At 60.8% G+C, this 21,943-nt stretch overlaps 2 protein-coding genes across 9 annotated transcripts; both read right to left on the bottom strand.

Annotated features, from left to right (window-relative positions):
- Positions 1–269: 269 nt before the first annotated feature.
- Positions 270–18,158, bottom strand: TPD52L2 (TPD52 like 2). Of its 8 annotated transcripts, none has more exons than XR_011996815.1 (10): positions 17,597–17,768; positions 15,471–15,616; positions 12,845–12,993; positions 11,960–12,019; positions 7,443–7,544; positions 6,120–6,311; positions 4,308–6,028; positions 3,412–3,453; positions 2,363–2,411; positions 270–1,798 (listed from the first exon to the last, which is right to left on the bottom strand). XR_011996815.1 is itself a non-coding variant. In XM_026015111.2 (9 exons), exons 1-9 carry the CDS (start codon positions 17,613–17,615, stop codon positions 2,220–2,222), a joined length of 606 nt encoding a protein of 201 aa, XP_025870896.1. In that variant the 5' UTR covers positions 17,616–18,098; the 3' UTR covers positions 270–2,219. The 8 variants fall into 8 exon arrangements, 5 of the variants coding, with proteins under 5 accessions (XP_025870896.1, XP_025870893.1, XP_025870894.1 ...); XR_003237438.2 differs by having other exon boundaries at positions 270–2,231; XM_026015111.2 differs by lacking the exon at positions 6,120–6,311 and having other exon boundaries at positions 270–2,231; positions 4,308–4,334; positions 17,597–18,098.
- Positions 15,481–21,397, bottom strand: ABHD16B (abhydrolase domain containing 16B). Its single transcript, XM_072735320.1, has 2 exons — positions 19,904–21,397; positions 15,481–15,616 (listed from the first exon to the last, which is right to left on the bottom strand). The coding sequence occupies exon 1, from the start codon at positions 21,390–21,392 to the stop codon at positions 19,965–19,967; it is 1,428 nt and encodes a 475-aa protein (XP_072591421.1). The 5' UTR covers positions 21,393–21,397; the 3' UTR covers positions 15,481–15,616; positions 19,904–19,964.
- Positions 21,398–21,943: the final 546 nt, after the last annotated feature.

The following is a 21,943-nucleotide window of genomic DNA, read 5'->3' on the forward strand; positions in this document are numbered from 1 at the left end:
GCCTCTCTGGAGCCTGGCTTGCAGGCCCCCCGCTGCTGCGCCCTGACCTGGGCCAGCTTGGGTCTCCAGCGCCTCGTTCCCCTTCCTCAGACACCCGAGATTCGTCACCACGCTACGGCAGACTTGGGATTTGCACGAGCTTTATCCGCTTCCTGCCCGCCTCCCCCTCTGCCTTGGGGGTGGCCTCGCGGGGGGGGGGGGGGCGGACAGGCCACTCTCCCCTCACCTTCACGAACAAAGGGAGATGCACCACACGAGCTCACGTGGGCTCTTCCACAAAGGAACGCTTTATTGACAAATTACCCATTATTCACTTTAAGGAAAAGTTACACCAGCTACTACACTTGCATCCCGCCTTCTCACCACACCCCATCCGTGATTCTAACCCTGAAGAAAACACACCGAGTGCAGTTCTTCCCACGGCACCAGCCTGGCCTGCAGTCCCCCAGGTGCCTGAATTGCCCAGCACACTCGGGTTACCCGGAGCACACCACCGTCCGCCGGAGTGGACTCTGCGGTGGCTCCCCCCCCGGGGGGTGCACAGCTGCGCACGCAGGTCTCTGCCTGCTGGGAGCCAGTAAGGCACGGAGCTGCCCCTCCACACACACCCGAGTGGGGCCCTGAATGCAAGGCTGCTGGGGTGTGGCAGCTTCAGAACGAGAATGAGATCTTTGTAGCTCCTGAGAACAGGCGACAGCAGAGTTCCAGCCGACCCCAACGCAGGGCCGCCCCCAGCGTGCGGCAAACGGGCAGGCTGGAGCGGAGGACGGAGGGCACCAGCCTCTCCCTGTGGGGGGTGCCAGCTCTTCCTCCTGCCCCACCCCCGCTCCCAGAGGCCCAGGAGCCCTCTGGCCAGCAGGAGTTGCCCCGGTCCTTGAGAGGAGAGAGAAGCAGGCTTCATACACTGGGGTGAAGTGCATCGGCGAACAAAACACACCAATGTCCAAGCATGCTGCCCTCCGGGCTAGATGCAGAAGTCTACATAGTGCTCAAAACCCACTAAAGAACCCTTATTTTTATATATAAAAACATTATAAACAAATAAAGCATAAGGCGATGTAAGGCGTTGTATTTCGGCTTGAGTCCAAAGAAATAATGTTTTCTAACTGAGGCTAAAGCTGCTTTGCTTAGCTTTAATTTCTGAAAAATTCACTGCATTTAAAAAATAAAGAATTTGCTTTGTTAAAGCTAGATCATTAGTGTAACAATTAGGCGGCTGCTGATAACCAGTTTCTTTTCTGGAGGGTTTCAGAAAATGGGACAGTTTCTCATTTAGCGTTTGAAATAAAAACTGAAGATCGGGTAGGGCTTTCTGGATGGATCTTCCTTCTGTAACTTAGTAAAGGAGAGGCTGAGGAATTCCCACTTATCTCATGCTTATCGCTCTCCCGCTCCTTCCACGTTCTCACCAACGAGCAAGATTCCCAAGGGCCCACGGTCCCGTCCACTCCCTGCGCCCCAGGAAGGACGGCACAGTGGTCTGCATCTACCAACTTCAATGTAAAGCATCTGCGTACAAGACTGTGTTCTCTAACTCATGCGAACACAGCGGCCACGTCTACATGTGAACGGCACGACTGTCCTCAAAACCAGCTGTGTGCGTCCGCCTGCGGCCTGGCGGGCTGCTGCTCCGGGGCAGGGCTGCAGTGGCGATGAGGGTGTGCTTGCACTTGTTCCGTGGCCAGGCAAAGCTGCGATGGGCTTAGAAAGGCGTGTGGTCGGGCAGGGGCTTGTCGCCACTCCCGGTCGGGGAGGGAAGGTTGTCATTGCCATTCTCTCTGCCACCTACAACCTTAGACTACAGATGGGAAAAAAACCAAGAAACAAAACAAAACAAAACCAAACCCTGAGACAGAGCACACCATGCCCGGCAGGCGCTAGGCGGCGCTGGGACTCCCAGCTGCTCAGCTCCCTAGAGTCTACGCCACATGGATGGACACGGATCAGCAATGTCAAGGAGCAAATCCCCGACACGGGCAACAGGCTGGCAGTATTTCCAGGGACTTATGCAGTGTAAAGAGAGCAAATCTTCAAAGGTTCCACGCTATATGGTTCCAATCCCATGACACTCGTGAAATGGTAAGTCATCGAAATGGAGAACAGATTAGTGGCTGTGGGGCAGCCGGAGGAAGGCGAGCACCAGGAAGGACGGCTGTGGGGATGAGACTGTCCACCTTGGCTGTACCACTGTCCTATCCTGCTTGTGGTGCAAAACGGGATCACTGGGGAAACTGTGTAAAAGGTACAAGGACCCCCCTGCGTTAGTTCCTGTCGCTGCACGGGAACTACGGTGACTAAGCAAGTTTACGTAAAGGACAGGTCACACCCCGACAAGACAAGTGAAAGGTCCAGATACAGTTACCTTTATGGTCCCAACTCGGTCTTCAAAGGACTTGAAGGTCGCAGAATTCCTTTAAAGAGAGAAGGAGGAGAGATCAGTGCAGCAAGCAAGCGCTTGTGCTGCCCTCCTAAATCTCGGCTTTAGGGTCAAGCTCCAGAAAGATCCCTGACAGCATCCTGAGACCTCACTGTAAACGCTGACAGGCCCCACAGGAGGGGGGCACAGCAAGGTCTGAAGACGGCCCAGGCCAGGTCATCCTGGCGGCTTCCGGGTCAGAGCAGGTCGGCCACACCTGCCAACTGCAAGCACAGGAGACCTGCACGTCGCCAGCGGGTGAGTGTGGGGCACACGTCACTGCACCCGAGGTACACACATGCTGAGGTCACGGAACGTCCCAGGTGCTCCTGACACCAATCTCTGACACAAGTCAAGCAAAGGAAAACCAAGGACAGTTCTGGGACAAGGGAGCGAGCAGGAGGAAGCAGGCCAGGCCCTACCCCAGCCGGCACCCTTCCCCCACCCCCCCCACCCCCCCACCCCGGTTGGCCCAGCCCCCAGCCCTCAGGCCTCTGGTAGCAGCCTGTCAAGGACCCGCACACAGGCTGTGGGGGCGGCAGCCACAGCAGATTCTCCTGTAACGAGGACGGGGGCTCTGCTGCTGCACCACAGGGAAGGTTTCCAGAACAGGCCACACCTCTGGGTGATCTGAGACCAGGACTCCCCTCCAGGTGCGGATCAAAGTTTCCATAGTAGGCTCGGAGGCACCTCAGGCCTCCTGGGTGCCAGGTGTATGCATGGCTCTCTCTGCCCCAACCTGGCCAGCCCCACGGGCAGCTCTGGAAGCTTCCAGATGGAGCCTATTTAGCACAATGCATTCCTCGGAGCCTCTTCCCCACTAGCTCATTAGCCTCGATGGGGTCTTTCCAACCCTTGGCCCACAGGAGGCTGCCAGGGGAAGATGGTCTTTGGCTCAGGAACGCAGGATGTGTGAGGCTGACCGGCAGGAGCCACCCGCTCCCACCCGGCTCCCACCCCGGCTCTGAGAGCTCCGGAGCACGAGTGCACGTTACCTCATGGCCGGCATACTTATCGAGTGGCGGATTGAAGAGCTGCTGCTCGCAAGCATGGTAGAGGCAGAGAAGGAAGCAGGAGTTAGCACAGGGACAGACTGGCATTCACCGCGCCATCGGCTCGTCCACCAGAACCCGACTCTGCAGGGCAGGTGAGCTCTGGCCACTGCACGACAGAAGGCCCCTGACCCCAGGGTCCTCTCCCCGGCCCCCAAAGCTGACCCAGAAACGGCACCCTGCGGGGGAGAGCTTTAACACGTAGGCCTGGGGCTTCAAAAGACTTCTAGTACAAGGGACTGTCAGGTGTCCTCACATGACTTCACAGCAAGGGAAGTGACTTTTTGGCAAAAGAGAAAGAACCAGGTCAAGTAAGTAAAAATATTTACAATCACACATTGTTCTGGATTTGGGCTCCAGGCCTCCAGACCGGAAGGGTGTGTGACGGGGCGGCAGCACTGGCGTCAGGCTAGGAAAGCGCCACTGAATCAGCACAGAATGGGGACCTCGGGAGGCCTGACTGCGGCCCAGTGCTGCTCGCTGCCTCACGGGACCAACGGGACAATCTCGGCTTGCGGGGACAAGTCTGCCTCTCGGGGAGGAGAAAACAGCAGCCAGCGTTTTGGAGGAAGATGCACAGGACACAACAGTGAGAGTCAGCATGACCCGCCCACACGACCAGCTCTCTTCCCCGGGATACGTGGGGCATGAGCTCCAGGGCAAGCTCCCCGAGGCCGGGCTGCAGGCCGGCAAGGAGCCACGCGGTCACAGCAGCCAGCAAGGGGCCATGGTGCCCCTCAGCACGTCTTCCAGCCCGGCCTCCCGCAGGCCGGCCACAGACCACCCTGCCCTGCCCTGCCTCGGAAGAGCCTTGCAGGCACGTCCAGCCGCGGTCTTACCTAAACGAGTGTGAGAACGGACGAGCCCTGAGAAGTGGCAGCAGGAGGAGAAGAAACACAGCGTTAGGAGAGGGAGGCCAGGGCCCACCCAGACCCCACTCAAGCTCCAGAAGGCCACGCAGGGACCCCCACGACCACCCCCGGTCCTCACACCACCAGGGAGAGCAGGCCATGCACCCTGCCTCCACTCTCCCCAAGCCCCAACTCTGCGAGAGGCCGCGGCTCCCGCACGCACACAACCCCACCTGGGTCACAGACGAGGTGCCCGCGTGTCCATGACCCTGTTTGGAGTTAGAGGGAAGAAGCCACAGAGAGAGGAGCGGTGCAGAGGTGCGCGGTGTGCTGAGGCAGGCTCCAGCCCCGGGTCTGTGTGCCTTCCCCACACCTGCGAGCCCAGACCAGCCAGGCTCAGCCGACAGGCCAGGCAGCAACAGGTTGGCTTGCATCTCCACAGGGCCCGGGCTGGACCAGAGCACACACACATATCCTGCCACAGGACCGGGGACACCCCCGGAGCCGAGGGCCTTGCACTCCGGCTGCATCACTATGGACGACAGATTCCAAGCTAGAAACGCGAGTGTCCAAGGGCAGCACAGCCACGTCCTCCAGAACGCAGCCAGGCCCGCCACCTCTTACCCCCAAGGTGGAGGTCATCTCAGGAGTGACCCGCGTGGATGGGCAGCAGGCCCTGCCATCTCCAGGTGGAGGAGGAGTCTGAGGATTAGGGAAGGCAGGTGCCTTGTCACAGGTCACCAAGCTAACCAGAGACCCTTCCCTGCTGGAACCCAAATCCAGTCTTCTCTCCCAGACTGCCACCTCGGGCCCAGAGCATGAAAAAAGGCTCTCAGGCCAGGGCTGCTCCTGGACAAGCCCACTGAGGACACGGATTTGGGGCAAACATCTCAATATATATAAACTTCCCTAGGCCTCATTTTCATTCTCATGAAGTGGGGAGTCCTGAACCTCGGCTGCAAACTGACAAGGTTAAGAGGCCTCGGCCTCAGAAACCACCCGAGACCATGTGTGAGGCAATGGTGGGCACATCAAGTACTCGGAAAGGTCAGAGTTCCCCGTACCCCTGCAAACACAGCAGGATAAAACCAAAGAGCCCCACCGGTAAACGGGACAGTGCCCCTGGGCACCAAGGTTCCTCCTAGGACCCGGTTCCTCCCGCTGGCCGGTCCACGCACATGCAGCACAGGTGCTAACGCGACCCGTGGCAGGCACAGGGAGGCCAGGCACAGGACCAGAGGCTACATGCCATGGCTCAGCAGCAAATGCCTGTTCCCGGAGCCAAGGGCGGGAACGCAGGCACAGACGGAGAAATGTGCCATCGTCCAAGGGCAGCCCCTTCAAGATGGCCTGCGACAGCTCGACCGCAGCCATGCGCCTCAGCGCCAACACTGCACACACTTGACCGTAAGGACACTTAAGATGAGCGAGTACTGCCCAGAGTGACAGGACACTCCTAGTGAGCACAGAACGTAGGCACTGCAGACGTTCCCTGCCTCCTTCAAATGCTCTCTTTTGAGAGCACAAGCACAACCTGACACACGGCTCGCTCCGGTGGTGCTGGGACGGCCCACCTTGCCCTCCGTGGCACTCCCTGGGACCAAGGCCAGGCCACCAGTGGCGTGTGATCAGTCTGTCACCGGGCTTACCACAGCACGGCTCACGTGGCCAAGCAGGTGTCCCAGCGCGCAGCAGCGATGGCGTCCCATCTAATTTCAAATGAGATTTGTTACAGGAACACACCCACAAAGTCAGCATTAGCACATTACCGTGACGCCTATGGGAGGAACCACCGCACACCTGCTTTGCTGTCAACTCCGCGCCACAGCTTGTAGGGCCAAATACCTCACAGCCACTGTGCTCCAGGCCTACGTTCACAGGCTGACCCCAAAGGACCCCCCAGGCACAGGTGCTGGGAGCACGACCGGATCCCCAGCTGCAGGAGCGCGCACTCCTGAGGCACACAGACTGCATACTGACCGTTCAGCCTCTCTGAAAATTTGATATTTTTCAAAATAAAAATCGGAGGGGGCCTAATTACAAAAAACTAATAAAAAAGGCTGTGGGCATCAGCCATGGGGTCCAAGTGTCTGTGGCTTCACCTGTGGCTCTGGGACCAGGGCAGAGCTCTCACCTTGCGGCCCCACAAGGCAAGTGCCAGGCCTGTGAGGTGCGGAAGTGCCCAACCTAAGCAGGCGGGGAGGCAGCCCCTGAGGGGAGGAGGGGCTCCAGGGCTGACGGCCCCAACACTGCACACCACGCCCACAGGCATCACCAATGTGACTCTCAACTGAGAAGACAGAAGCCTCAGCACGGGGTGGGGGAGCGGAGGCGTTCCCCGGATTCCCTAAGTGAGGGGGCTGGTCCCGAGTGTGCGTCGGGGGCCAGGATGCTGGCAACGGTCACAAAGTACATGCACACTGCCACTCCACAGTGCACGCTGGGCCCCCACAGTCCTGGAGGACGGCCTGCCAAGGGCACAGCGGGGAGGCAGCCATGCCCCTGGCTCCCTGCTGGGTAGCAGAGGAGGGCCAGCAGGTACGGCCGGAGCCCAGAGCAGAAACGGCTGGGCAAGCCGGAGCGGTGAGGCTGTGGCCCAGCCAAGTGGCCATCTGCTCCACTCTCCCTGGACCCAGGCCCTGCTCGAGGCACCTGTGGGGGCCAGGAAGGTCTCAGCAGCTCTGGGAGAGACCATTCAGGAGGGGCCCCTGGCCTGCAGCCAAACGCTCTGAGACCTCGGAGACCAGGGCAGGGCAAACACTCGGAGGAAACAACATGCCCCACCCCCACCCCCACCGCTGCCCAGAGTGACACCCCACCCCGACACCGACCCCCAGACGGGGCCGTCTTCCCTCTGTGGAACTTCAAAGGGAAGCAGCCGCCTTTACGGGTCCCAAGCATTAGAAGTTACTCAAAAGAAACAGTGAGCCCCTCCCCCAAGAAACACAGAATGGCAAAGAGGCAGCCCACAGACCAGGGACCGGGAACCGACTGGTCCAGGCTTGTGTGTCCGCATCTGTGGGTGCCAAGGGGCCCCCGAGGGGTATGCATCTGAGCCTGGGCTCCTGCAGAGCCTCCAGCAGCTCTAGGCCCCCCGAACCCTCACCTGATGGAGCATCTCACCTCATATCCCCGAGCTTCCTGCTAATGGCGGAGCCCACGGTGGACAGGGCAGCTGAAGTCTTCTGTCCCGCCTGAGAGAGGGTTTCCTGAGTCTTCTTGTAGCTGAGAAGAAACACCAGTTGAACCAACCCAATAGGAGGGGCAGCTGCCACCCAAAGCCAAGGAGGCCAGGCGCCCAGAGACCCCAAGAGAAGGAAGAGAGAGCCGTTAGTGAGTGTGCGCCGGGCCACAACCTCCCAGCTCTGCAACAACCGCCCCCTGACCTCACGCCACCGCATGCATCTAACACTCAAGTGCTCACAACGCTGACTACCTGGGACGTGCAGCCTCTGCCTGCTGCGGTGAAGAAAGACCCACAGGGGCTCTGGGTTGGGGACAGAACCCAGAAACCCCTCGTTCTGTTACTTTATTTGGAGAGCCTCTCCTAACAGAACTCCACCAAGCCCGTGGGGAGATGCGCTGGACAGTGTGGGTGTGCAGCCCTGCCAGGCCCGGGAGCCCCTCCAGCCCCCATCCTCCTCTGCGGTCTTATGACCGCCTTTCTAAGCTGGGGGACCTTCATCTCAGTGCAAATGGTGGCTCTGGATCAGTAAAGACCCCCCTTTCCATGCCCTCCTGCCCCATCCACCTGCGCGCGCGTGCATCTCAGACATGGACCCGTGACCGCAATGTCTGTGAGATGGCCACAGGGACCACAAAGACACTGTTGGGCCCACCCTGGGAGCTAACACCTGGCAGGGCCAGTCCCTGTTCAGCTGCCACCATAAACAAAAGACCAGCAGCCTGAGTTGGAGGGCTCGTTTCTGGCCAACCTAAGGAAACAGCCTGTGATGCAAGGCTCTCGAGGCACCTGCCTACTCTCTGATGCCTTGTGGGTGTCACCAGGTCAGAGCGGGGAAGGTCAGAGGTCAGATGGCACCAGCAGCACCAGCAGCACCAGCAGCACCAGTACCAGGGCTTCTGGGCCCCTCCCTCCATCCGCTCCCCAGTGTCATCTGCAGGAGGTCCCACTGGGTGCTTGCTGCTCCCCCTCCCCGGCCCTTCTGACCACTCCAGACAGCCTCCGAGCCCCGCCCCCGCCAGGCGCCACCCTGTCTGTCCCCACCGTCCCATCCTGGGGAAGCCCGGCCTTGTGCACTCCTGGAGGGGCCTCCCTCTACTCGGCAGGCTCTCTCACAGCACGTGGGGCCTTGGGCTTCTCTGGTGCCCAGAAGGGCTTAGGTCTCAAAACATGTGCTTTCTAGCAGGTGAGTTTGAAAACATGGTGAAGTCACCAGAACAGGAAGTTTACCTTACTTTCCAGGAAGATCTATGAATCCAGGAACGTATGAATTATGGAGAGAAAATAACCTAAAATCTTTACTGTAAGATTTGCTCTGGATCTCCTAAGGCAGTAACTAAAGTCTAATTCTGAATTCAACCTTTAGCCAAATCCGACTCCCAGAAATCCTTTCCCCCGTGACAGAAAGGAACACAGAACTGAATGGGAGCGGAAACTAAACGGAAGCACGTGTGCAGCAGCAGCCAGAGAACTCCGGGGCTGGGATCTAGATGGGCCGCCCGGCGGAGGGGCCGACCGCAGCTGGTCCTCACTAGACACTGAAGTGCACACACTCCTCGTGGGACGCTTTCCACACACCCAGCTGTAATCCTCCGAGGCACCGCCTTCCAACCTGACGGAGTCCTGGCCAGGAGCTGCTACCTGCACCACACTCGCCCGGGGTCAGCAGAACCGTGGCAATAAAGGGAAGGGGAAATGTGCTGCACACCCTCTACAACACGGCCGGCTAAGGAAAGGCTCTGGAACCTTCTCTGGGGCCCCTGACTTGTGGTGGTGCTTTGGGCTGCTCCACCCCTCACCCTTGCCTGGCAAACTGCGCTCTTCAAAGTGAGCTAAAACAGGTTACCTGCAAGAAACAGACTGGAAGCCTTGGCCATTGCTCATAAAACACCAACTACAAGGTAACTTATGAAATGAAATGCGCATTTCATTTTGAAAACACTCAGAAAACGTCTTCAAGCCATTTCTCGTGAAGTAACGGGTACGTACGACCAGGTGAAGCTGTTTGTCGAAGGCAAAGTCTTCAGAACCTGTGTCCACAGGCGAACTGCAGGGGGAGAGCCGGCAAGCATGTGCCGAGCACCGCGGGCCACGAGGAGGCGCATCCCGAGGCTGACTGAGCCTGGAGCCGGCCACGAGACAACGGACCGGAGACCCTGGCCATGGGCCACGCCAAAGGGCACCACCCCCGCTGGAGAGCCACGCAGAGATTTCCCACACCCCACCACCCTCAGGATCTCTGGGGTGTGGAAATGAGGAGTGACGAGTGACTCCATCAGGGACGGGAACCTCCAAACCAAGGTGGATGCGCTGGAGGGTCCCTGACGCGGAGGCCAAGCTCAGGCAGCGACAGGGCTGGGGGCCGGAGCCAGAGTCTACATGCAGGGAACTCGGGCCCAGACACGCTCAAGGCTGCGCTGTGCCACCCTGGCCAGTGCCCCTCTGAAATTACTTCTACCTTTTAGGAAAACAAAAGTGTAGGACCCTGACCGATACCAGCCTCCCTCCATCACAGTCAGCATGGGGCATCGGCTGGATGCACCTGCTCCTGGCCCCTCCCCTGGGGGCCGATGCCACCTCTAACTCTGGGTGGGCACAATCCCAGTCTGGACAGCCAGAGCCGTCTCCGGCTCCCTGACCACACTGAGAGTCCAGCGAGACCCACAGCGGCCACCTTGCTGCTGGGCAGCAATACAATGACTCGAACCTGCACTGCAGGGCACCCTCCTGCACCAGGGAGAAGTCGGACAAGGCCGACACCATCTACGTCTGTGCTGTCACGTACAAACGAAGGACTCAACACACCAACCACGGCTACGGAGTTGACCTGGCGCCACCTGCACATCTTCAGCTCTGTCTACCAATAGACAGAAGCCGGTTAGGCGACCCAACGAAGAGAACACACCTCTTGTGCACGGCAGGCTGAGTAAAGAACTAGTTCCCTGAGAGAAAGCATGCGTAGCATCGACACTGCCTGTGCCCAGCACGGCTTCACGAAAAGCAGCGCTACAGGCACAGACGTTTTTGCTGACGCTCAGGGCAGTCGCACCCCACCAGTGGCCTCCTGCAGCAATGACCAGGCAGGCACCTTCACCCCAGGGAGCGCAAGGCAGCCAATGTTTCCAGTCATCCCACCAGGAGCTGGGTCATCGTCCTCCTGTGCCGTCCCTGCAGAAATGCTCCAGCCCCCGGAGTGTCACTTTGGCAACTGCTCCACAAACGGAATTTGGGGTGAGGCCTCAGGGGAATGGCCGCCGTCTGGCAAGGTGCTTGGGAAGGCCACCCCACCAGCCACTTCCATGCCCAGAGCCACAGGCTTCTCAGAGGAGTCACAGTTGTAGTTATTTGAGACACTATCCTAGCAACCTGTTGTCAACCGGTTTTACAAACAGCACCAAAGTCTCCCGAGATTCTTTTCTGGTTAAGTGCGCACCGTGAGCCTGCTTGGTGCCCAAACTACACAGATGACAGCCACTGTCTCAACCTCAAGAACGTCTGCAGGTGGTGGAGGCATCCTCCGATACAGCCCCGCAGACACAACACGCCAGGGTGTGGCCATGGCTGCGGTCACACCAAACCACACCAACGGCAGGACCCGCCAGAGCGCCCTGGTGCCCAGCTCCCCTGGGCACAGACTGAGAGCACAGAGCCAGCCGACCTGGGTCCCAGGCACACAAAGACCAGCTCGTTAACAACCATTTCCTTCCAAACACAAAGGACTGTCCGCCATGCTCTCTGGGAGCCCCCACTGCACTTCCTCCTCAACAAAAGGGAAAAGAATCCCCGAAAGTGAATAGCTTAACACGTGACCCCACCCAGTTCAGAGGAATCATAATCAGATTGGAGCAAAGATCAATGAAGTGCTATTACCATGCGTAAGGATCTCAAATAAAACATCAGGACTCACTCTGAACTACAGCTCTGACGGACACGAAAACCGATCTGCGTGTTTCCTACTCTGCTAATGTCCTGTGTGGCTGACACCTGGTGCCCCTGAGACCAAAGCGGTTCCTCCAAGATCCCACCAGCATGGCCTGTGCGGCAGCCCTCGTCCAAGAACCAGCGCTAAGTCTGAGTGAAGCTGTGAGAACCCCTCCTCTGGAGCTAGGTCTGCAGGAGAAAGACCCCCCCACCCCCCAAGTGAACACCAGCATCAGTCCCGATGGCGGTCAGCCAGTCTGCCCACTCGGAAGGCTGAGGGCTGCCTACCAGCCAGAGATGCTCCCAGACCCAGTTAGGCCTCTCATCTAAGGGATGCATCCGTGGCAACCAGAGGGAGGCACCCATTTCACAAGAATTATACTTCCATTTGTGTTTAAGAACAGAAAAATACTAAAAATAAAATAGCCAAAAGACACCCAAACCAGGTTTGTGCCAAGTGCGCACAGCCTCCCTGTCCCTAGGAGTGTGGAGAGGAAGAGGAGGAGGAGGGAGGTGTGACGGCAAAGGCACTCACAGGTCTGACTGGGTCACTTTCTCATTCCACTCTCCAAGTTTCTCAGAAGTTCTCATATAGCTAAAAACAGAAAGTCTGTGGTAAATCACGTAGAACAGTTATTTTAACTAAGGTTTCAAACTACAGGTGCAATGCCAGGGAGCACAGAGGAGGGTTGGAGAGCAGCAATGCTGGGTGTGCAGCCCGCCTGAGGACAGGATCTGCCCCTCCTCTCAGCACCTGCTGGGCAGGCCCAGGGGAGGCCGTGGCAGAGCCAATCAGTCCTCTTCCTGTCATGCCAAGCGAGGGCCTGGACAGTCCACGGAAGACAGCGCTTGGGGAACGGGACTGCTGTGAGGAACACGGAAGGCAGTCACCCTTCGGATTCAAAATCTAGGACTTCCTAAGACAGAGAAATAGGATTTTGTAGGTGATTTTCATGAAATGGGATTCAACCTCTCGGCAGGGACGTGGCTTCTTAATGGGAAACATTTCCCCAAACCAACCCTCCAAACGTCGGAGGATGTGTTTCAGAGCCATGTAGCTGCACTCCCCAAGTTCAGAGAACTGAGTCACATCTGGGTCAGAGGTCCTGGGGCTGTGATCACAACATGCTCATGAGAAGGGCTCATGAGAAGGACTCATGTCTGCTTCGGCACACACTGAGCTATGGGATCACAGAAAATCAGTCTCGTTAAGGACCTCATCAGTGTCCTCTCAACTTTGGACACTGGAACACACTCTTGGCAGTTTCTGCTTCGACAACTAGCTAGCGCGTCCAACTGCCTTTTAAAAGCATGTGTAGACTCTAAGCTCTTTGCACACCAGGAGTTAGGTCAAGGACTCAGAATATCTGGCTGGCTGCTTGCACACAGGTATACTTGAGTCCCCAGGGCAGGTACCTACGCGTTCGACACCTGCACGTCATGCCAGCTCCTGGACAGGTTCTGCTTCAGGCCTTCCAAGGCAGAGAGGCCCAGCTTCCTTTTCAGCTCCGCACAGTGCCTCTCCTTAGCTGCCAGGACCTGGCGCAGAGTGACAATTTCCTCTTCCACCTGTAAAAGCACACAGTTGACTTGATTAGTACCAGTGTTGTGGGAAGTGACTAACATCCTCACACACACTGCAATGAGAAGTTTCTCGGAATGCTCTAAGGGCTTTCCGCTTACAGAAATATAACCTGCGTTAAGAACGGAGTCTGTGTCCAACCACCACCCTGTTTTTATCTGGTACTGGCACTCCAACTTCTTCGGGAAGACCGTCTCATCCCCCCAAGTCAAGTGGCTCTGGTGAGGCTTGTAATCACTGTGCCCACCCACGCATCACCACACCAGGCCTATCAGCTCCATAGCTCCATCCCACCCCCACCGGATGGGGCACAGGTGTTTGAAGAGTCAAGCCCCTCTCCTTCTGGGCTCAGAAGCTGGAACTGCTGGCAGCCAGGACCCATCTGCACTAGGAAGGGGAGCTGACAAACAGATGGCCGGCCAGCCAGATACCCAGATAACAGAGCAACAGCCCTTACGGGAACACGTATGTTCCTGAGGTCATCTCAGGTCTTGGGAAAGGCAGTTACCCAGGCCAAAAGTAAATTCCCTTCTGTGGTTAAGGTAGTTTGAACTCGTAAGAGAAAGACTCCTGACAATAAAGACCTGAATCTTCTGAGGTCGTAAAATTAACAACAACAAAAAAAGGATGCAACTTGAGAATGAAGCGTTCTCTGGAGTTTCACAACACCAGATGTCTGTTTTCAGCTCCAGTGTCAACAGCTGCCATTAAAAAAAACGGGGGGGGGGGGGGTCTTTCTCTTAAAAAAGTGGTTGTTTGGAATAAAGTGATAAAAAGTAGCTCAGAATCCTTACATCATTAGTTTTCCATCAGAAAACAGTTGAAACAAGATGTAATTTAGAAACATAGGATCATCTAAGGCCCAACTATTACACGTTACTCCAGCAGTAACAGCCAGTGATTAGAACATTCCACTCTGGTGTGATGATCGATAGGGTTTGAGGGTGTGCAATCCAGCTGTGTTAGGGGAAGTTCACGCTGAAAATTTTAAGTGACATAGAACTTCTCCACTCTGCAGCTCAACTCTGAAATGACCTAGTACACAGCATAAGCCTCACTGCATTGCCTGTTGCTGCTCCCATAATCTTCACTCAACTCAGAAACCGCTGAATCCTTTTCCCCCTTGGTCTGAAACCCGGTTGTGGCTGAGGTTCATCTGCCCACCTAGCTCTTTTATCAACACAGGGCTCATCTCTGAAGACAGCGCAGAGGCCTGTGACAGGCAGCACACCAGCTCTGACTGACAGATGCTACACTCAGATACTGACAAATTCATGTCCCCAGGTTTTGTTTTTTAAAAAGATTGCGTGGTTGGTTGGTTGGTCTGTCTATCTATCTATCTATCTATCTATCTATCTATCTATCTATCTATCTATTTATTTATTTTCATGAATGATAGAGGCAGAGACACAGGCAGAGGGAGAAGCAGGCTCCATGCAGGGAGCCTGACGTGGGACTTGATCCCAGGTCTCCAGGATCACACCCTGGGCGGCAGGCGGAGCTAATCCGCTGCGCCACCGGGGCTGCCCCGTGTCCCCAGATTTTTTTTTTTTAATTTTTTTTGTCATTTTATTTTTTTTATTATTATTTATTTATGATAGTCACAGAGAGAGAGAGAGAGAGAGAGGCAGAGACATAGGCAGAGGGAGAAGCAGGCTCCATGCACCGGGAGCCCAATGTGGGATTCGATCCCGGGTCTCCAGGATCGCGCCCTGGGCCAAAGGCAGGCGCCGAACCGCTGCGCCACCCAGGGATCCCTGTCCCCAGATTTTGAATCCCAAGTGAGTACCACTAGATTCTGCATCACACGGTAAAAACAAACATCTCCAGCAGAAGCTATAAGTAAAAATTGTACTTGGAAATTTTGGGTCTTAATTATCACTTCCTCTTAAAAGACTCACTTTAAAATGATCACATGAGGGGCACCTGGGTGGCTCAGTGGTTTAGCATCTGCCTTTGGCCCAGGGCGTGATCCAGGGGTCCTGGGATCGAGTCCTGCATCAGGCTCCCTATAGGGAGCCTGCTTCTCCCTCTGCTTGTGTCTCTGCCTCTCTCTCATGAATAAATAAATAAAATGTTTTTTGTTTTTTTAAAAGGAGATCCTCTCTGCATCTTTAAAAATAAATAAACAAAATGCTCACATGAAGCACTTTTTACAAATTAAATGTTTTAAAAGAAAAATGAAGATCCAGGGCAGATGGCTTGTGGAGTCTCCAAACTATCAAGTGTTAATTCTAACGAAGAAACTCCCAGTAGACGGTGTGCTCAGAACAGCTGTCCCCATGCAGACGTCCTCCTCATGGAGTACTTACAAGGCGCTGAGCACAGACAACGTGGCCACAAAGAGCAGTTTCTGAGGGACTCTAGGAATGCCCTCTCAGGGCAATTTCTGCAGAGCACAGCCAGCTCTCTGCCCCCTCATTAGCTCATGGTTACCCCAGGAAAAATGGCCAAGACACAGCACCTTTGCAAGCTCAGCCCTAAGCTCCTCCTCCTCAGCCTCGGTCAGACCCTCCGCAGCAGGAGTCTGGGCAGCCACCGCCGTGTCGACAGGGACATCTGTCATGGAGTCGGACAGCAGACCTTTGTTAGGAGAATTCAGGTTGATATCTGCCAGAGACATAAGACCAGATGGTGTCAATACGAAGTTAAAGAGAAGTGGACAAGGTCGAGGTCTCCACCAAGGAAGGAGGAGAGAGTGAGAGGACAGGCTGGGGGGCGGGGACCGTGGAGAGAACCAACACCTCTGCCGGGACAAGCTCTGCAGGGATGGTTTGGCATCAGGCCAAGGGCACCTCAGACCACCCAAGGTGCTACTTCAGGACACAAGAAAGGCAGCCAGACCCAAACTGCTTCCCCCATGCGAGTGCACTTTCCTGAGATAGGAAACCTTTGCCACAAACAAAGCTGTCAGACCTAACAGATCTAAGTTTTAGGGCGGAGAAACCTAATGCAGCCGTAAACTCAACAAGCACCACTTCCAATCAACCAATCCGCAGAGCACACACTAAAATTACACACCAGGAGCGTATGCCCATCACCCAGCCCCAGCCGAGAGTCAGCAAAACAAAATACGCCTTGTAGTCTGTCCTCAACCCTCGCTCCACAGCAACACGCAGCGAGGCGCAGAGGCAACACTGCTTCCGCACCTCTGCTGCACCGGATCGGGTTCCAATTCCTACACTATCTCCTCTTTGATTTAAAAGCATCTTCCCGCCTGCACTAAAAGTTGGTGAGAGGCCACACGAGGAAACATGCGTCAGCTTCAATTCTTCCCAGCTCCGAACCCACGGCTGTCCTTCAGTACCACGCAATCGGCACCGTGTCTAGCACGTTTAACAGTAAAGGCACAGGGGCACTTGGCTGGCTCTTGATCCCAGGGCTGGGAGCTCGAGCCCCACGGGAGCTGTAGACGTTAAATAAGTGAACTTTTTAAGAAGGAAACAAATAAAATAGACGTGAAGTCACAAAGGTTGGAAAGAAGTTCTTTAGTCGCAGATTATGTTTCTCTAGTGGAAATCCCAGAGTGTGCTAAAATAGACTGCACTTAAAACCAAAGATGCTGGGATCCCTGGGTGGTGCAGCGGTTTAGCGCCGCCTTTGGCCCAGGGCGTCATCCTGGGGTCCTGGGATCGAGTCCCACGTCGGGCTCCCTGCGTGGCGCCTGCTTCTCTCTCTGCCTCCGTCTCTCTCTGTGTGTCTCACGTGAATAAATAAAATATTAAACAAACAAACCAAAGATGCTCTATTTGGCTTAGTCCCTTCACACGCCCCGGGACAGCTGAGGTCGGCACCTCCTGGCCGCTGATACCTGTTCACCACATACAGCGTGTCCAGTTTACCAACAGATCCTGAGCTCAACCTACCTGACTTGACTTCTGCGTTTGTATCTGCTACGTTGAACCTGCTCAAATTCGCTACATGCCTTAAAATCCCCACTATCTTTCTCTTCTGTTTAAAAAATAATAATAATAATAAACGAATGCCCGCGGACACGTTGAGCCCACAGGCATCACCCCAGGGAGAGGCTGGGCACTAAGCAAGCAGGCCAAGGCGCGGCGCGGCGGTCCGGGGAGTCCCCGCTGCCCAGGGCTGTGCCATCCATCACCTGCATGGGGCCAACACAGCAAGTCTCAAGGGGTCACCCCAAAACGGAGCGAGGCCACGTGCGAGGCGGGTCTGCAGCAGGCGCCAAGCAGCTCCTCTCGTCCCGCCCAGCTCCGCAGCAGGCCCAACGCCGAGCCTCCCGCACCCGAGCTAGGGCAGGAAGAGCCCGGGAGCCCCGCAGTTGCCCGGGGCGGCCGCGCAGGAACGCGCCGGCAGCTCCGCTCGGCCGCCCGCCCCCAGGGAGCCCGGGCTCCGAGCCGCGTTGCCACCCGAGGGGGACGGAGGCCGGCCGGGCACGCCGCCAGCGGCCGGGGCGGAGGCAGGGGCGCCGGGGGCCCGCCCGAGCGGCCCGGACGCCGAGCCACGACCGTCGGAAGCTTTGAGGCTCGCAGCTGCAGGCGAGCCGCGCGGCGGACGGAGGCGCAGGGCCCGAGGGTCCGAGACGCGCCGCCGGGGACGCGCCGAGGCGCCGGCCGCGGGTACCTTGGCCTGCGGAGTCCATGTTCGCGCGGCGGCCGGGCCGCAGGGGGGTCGGGCCGGGGTCTCGGGCGCCGGGCCGCACCGGGGCTCGCCAGCCGCGTACACGCCAACCAGCGGAACCGCCTCAGCCACGGCGGCGTGACGCAATCAGCGACGCGACGGCCCACTTCCGCTTGCCGCCTGCCCCGCCCCCGCCGGCCGTGTCCAATGAGGGCGTGGCTCGGCCCCGTCCCTATTACCTGCCCCAACCTGATTGGCCGAGGCTGCGGCCGAAGCCGGAAGGGGCGGCCGGTCCTAAGGGATGGCTCCGTCGGCCCCCGGCGGGGCGCAGGTGGAACAGGCCGCGGGGCCGCGGGGAGGGGGGGGGGAGGACTGTCCGACACGGCGCCGGGCAGCCTGGGGCTGGCCTCTTCCAGGCAGCGCCGAGGCTAGCGCCGCGCACAGCCCGCTTGAGGCCCCGTGAGGCCCGCCCGCCTGACTCTGCGGGTGGCTCCTCCCCTCAGTTGTTGCGGGGATCGCACCGCGTTACGTGGGCGTGTCCGCGCCGCTGCCCCCCGCCCCCCCCGCCGCGGGCGCCGGTCTGCGCATGCGCCGCCGGCCGGGCTTCCCCCCCCCCCCGCCCCCTCCGCCCCGACCTACCGGCAGGCCCCGAGCGCGCCGGTACCGCGATCCCCCAGGACCCCTGCGCTTCCTTCTCCGGCAGCCCGGGAGCCGGGGCGGGGGGGCAGCGAGGCCGCAGGGATGGGCCCGGGGTCCCCAGCAAACGCCGGACTTCTCGGCCGGGAGCCAGCCCTGGACCACCCGGTGGTGCTGAAACAAGGCCCCAGGCCTCCCCGCTGTGGCTCGGAGTCGCCACTGCGAGCAAACCCTTACGTGGTGCTCAACGCCTGGGGACCTGAGCCTTCGACCGCGCTGCCCGGAGCCCCTTCGTGTATCGCTCAAGGCTCACCTGGCCACAGGCGTCCCCCTGGGGCACCTGCTTCACCTGGAAACAGGCGTCGCCCCCCCCCCCCCGTGCCCGCCTCACCTGGGTGCAGGTGCCCTCCCATCTGCCTCACCTGGACACAGGCATCCCTCCACCTGCCTCACCTGGCCGCAGGTGTCCTTCCCACCCCCCCAGCATCTGCCTCCCCTGGACACAGGCGTCACCCCCCCAGTGCCCACCTCACCTGGGTGCAGGTGCCCCCCACCTGCCTCACCTGGCCACAGGCATCCCCCGGGGCACCTGCTTTACCTGGCCACAGGTGTCGCCCCCCCAGTGCCCACCTCACCTGGGTGCAGGTGACACCCCCACCTGCCTCACCTGGACACAGGTGTCCCCCCCTCCACCTGCCTCACCTAGACACAGGTGTCTCCCCCCAGTGCCTGCCTCACCTGGGTGCAGGTGACCCCCCTGCCTCACCTGGACACAGGTGTTGGCCTCCCAGTACCCACTTCACCTGGGTGCAGGTGCCCCCCCACCTGCCTCACCCGGCCTCAGGTGGCCCCCCCCAGACCTGCCTCACCTGGCCACAGGCATCCCCCAGCTGCCTCACCTGGCTGCAGGTGTCCCTCCCAGTGCCTGTCTCACCTGGCTGCAGGTGTCCTCCCCCACCCCCCCAGCACCTGCCTCACCTGGCCACAGGCATTTCCCCCCCCCGCCCCCCCCCGGCCTCTGGAGCATCACAGCCACGTGTCGCCGTGGCCTGTGCAGTAAACGTCTGCTCCACTCGCCACCTTGGTTTGTCCGTCTCCCGCTCAGCCCACCTGGCTGGCCGCAGTCCTGGGGCGGGGACAGCCAGGGGCCCCCACCTCCTGCCGAGCTCCGCCGGTCAGCGCGGCTGTGCCCAGGGGCGTCTGGTTCAGCGCTGCACCCTTGGGCCGGGAGCCCCGCCCCGCCCGGTCCCGCCCGGCCCTGGGGTGGCCAGCGCAGGTGTGCCTGCGCCCCCACGCCACCTGCCTGAGCACCAGGAACGCGGAGGCGGGGAGGGGGCCCGGGCGCCCACTCGCTCTCCTGCTGCACCTGCCGCGGGGGCTCCGGGACCACCGTCCTCTCACAGCGAGGGGTGACGGGCACGGACCGCTCCCAGGACCGTCCTGTGTCCTAGGCCCGGTCGGGGCACCTCGGGGAGCCCCCCGCCCGCCATCCCGCCATCCCGCCATCCCGCGGGGGGATCGAGGCGCCACCGCGGGCGGGCTGGGCTCTGGCTCCGCCCGGGAGCTGGGAGCCACGGAGGTCCGCGGCGTTCGGCGGGGGGGACCCGGGGCGAGGGGGTGCGCGGCGCCCTCCCCATTCAGCAGGTCGGGATCCCCAGGCAGGGCCGGCTTTACTGGTGTGGGCGTGGGGCGGGGGGAGCGGGCGCGGGGCGCTGGCGGCCGCCGCAGGCCCGGACTACAGCCTCCAGGGCAGCTGGAAGTCCTCGGGCTCCAGCGGGCTGCAGTGCGTGGCGTCCACGGTCCGGAGGTGTCTGCGCGCCAGGAAGAGCGCGAGCTGGCGGCGGCGGCGCGCGCTCAGGCCCCGGCCCAGCCGCCACGGGAAGGGCGGCCCGTGCGGCCCGCAGGCCCCGGCGTCCGGCTGCTCGGCCTCGCGGCGCGCGCGGTAGGAGCGCAGCAGCGCCAGGCACCGCTCGTCGTCCACGCGCGCGCGCGCGTACAGGGCGGCCTCCCGCGCGGGGCTCCCGGCCCGCAGCCAGCGCGTCACGGCGGCCAGGCCCTCGCGCGCCATCAGCGCCGGGTAGCGGTGGCGCAGCAGCCGCAGGAGCAGCTCGTCGCCGCGGTTGCCCTCCACGCCGCCGGCCGGCAGGGGGCGCGGGGGCCCCGGGGTGCCCGCCGCGGCGGCCCGCGAGCGCCGCAGCAGCAGCACCGGGCCCGGGTAGCGGCACAGCGGCGCGGCCGCGTCGAGGTGGAAGTGCTCGCGCACGGTGCGCACCACGAGCCCCGTCCAGCTGTGCGGCATGACCCTGAGCGCCAGCGGCACCAGGTCGTCGAAGCTGGCGTCGAGCACGAGCGCGCCCAGCTCCGGGTGGGTCGCGGCGGCCCCGGCGGCGGCGAAGGCGCCGACCGACCAGCCGTAGAGCACCACGTGCGCGGGCGGGAAGCGCAGGCGCTGCAGCGCGAACCTCACCACCGCGTCCGCCGCGCTGGCGTCGCGCCCCGGGGACGGCGCGCCCGGGCTGCCGCCGGCGCGCGCGTGGTGCCAGCCCAGCACCGAGTAGCCGGCCTCCAGCGGCGCCGACAGGCAGCCCATCTCGTAGAAGCCCGCGTTGCCCTCGCAGCAGATGACCAGGCGCAGGCCGCGGCCGCCGCGGCCCGGGTGCGCGCGCCGGTCCATGAACAGCGCGTCGATGTCGCCGCCGTCGCGGGCCGCCAGCTTGGCGCGCAGCCCCCCGTAGCGCTCCGCCAGGCGCTCCTGGCCCCGCTGCAGCAGCGGCAGCAGCGCGCGCGCCATCAGGGACACGGAGCCCGGGCACACGAGCCAGCGGCCCAGCGAGTGCGCCAGCGCGTAGCTGGCCACGTGCCCCGGGAGCTCGCGCAGCTGCAGCAGGAGGCACAGCGCCGGGGCCCGCGCCCCGCCCCGCGGCCGCCCCGCCGCCTCCGCGCCCCGCGCCGCGCCGAGCACCAGCCACACGCCCGCCGCGGCCGCCGCGCACGTGAGCGCCCGCCGCCCCCCGCCCGCGCCCGCGCCCGCGCCCGCGCCCCCCGCGCGCACCGCGTCCCGGCGGAAGTCCCCGGGCGGGCCGCAGAGGGCGTAGCTGCAGCTGGCGGCCAGGTACAGCCTGAACACGTGCACCAGCGCCTTCACGAAGCACAGCACGCACATGGGCGGCGAGGCCGGGAGCCGCGCGGCGGGGCGGGGCGGGGCGGGGCGGGGTCAGCGGGGCGCGGGCTGCGGCCGACGGGGGCGGGCGCCGCGCTGGGCCGGCTCGGGACGCGCCTCTTCAGGCCCCGGCCCTGCGGCCTCTGTGACCCGGGCGGGGGTCCGCGGCGGCGCACGTGCCCCCGTGTGAGTCACCGCTGCTGGGAGCGAGGCGGCCCCTGTGACGGCGACAAAGGCCTCGGCCCCGCCCCCGCGCAGCCGCCCACCCTCGCCCACCCTCCCGTGCCTGCGGCTCCCGTGGGGCGCCCGTCACACCTGGAGCAGCCCCACGCCCCCCCCCCCCCCACGGAGGGCGGACAGCGGCGCGGAAACCGACAGCCTCGGCCTCCCTGGCCCGCCCGAGGCCCGCTGTGGGCCACCGTGGCTCCCCGCCTGCCCAGGTGCTCCCACCGGGGAAACTGGTGCTCAGGCCGCGGCCTCAGGCACTGGAGGCCCCAGGAAGGCCGCTGGTGGCAGTTCTCGGCCCAGGAGTCCCCTGCACCTCATCACCCTGG

Source organism: Vulpes vulpes, chromosome 14, assembly GCF_048418805.1.
Source record: "Vulpes vulpes isolate BD-2025 chromosome 14, VulVul3, whole genome shotgun sequence".
NCBI classification, from domain to species: Eukaryota; Metazoa; Chordata; class Mammalia; order Carnivora; family Canidae; genus Vulpes; species Vulpes vulpes.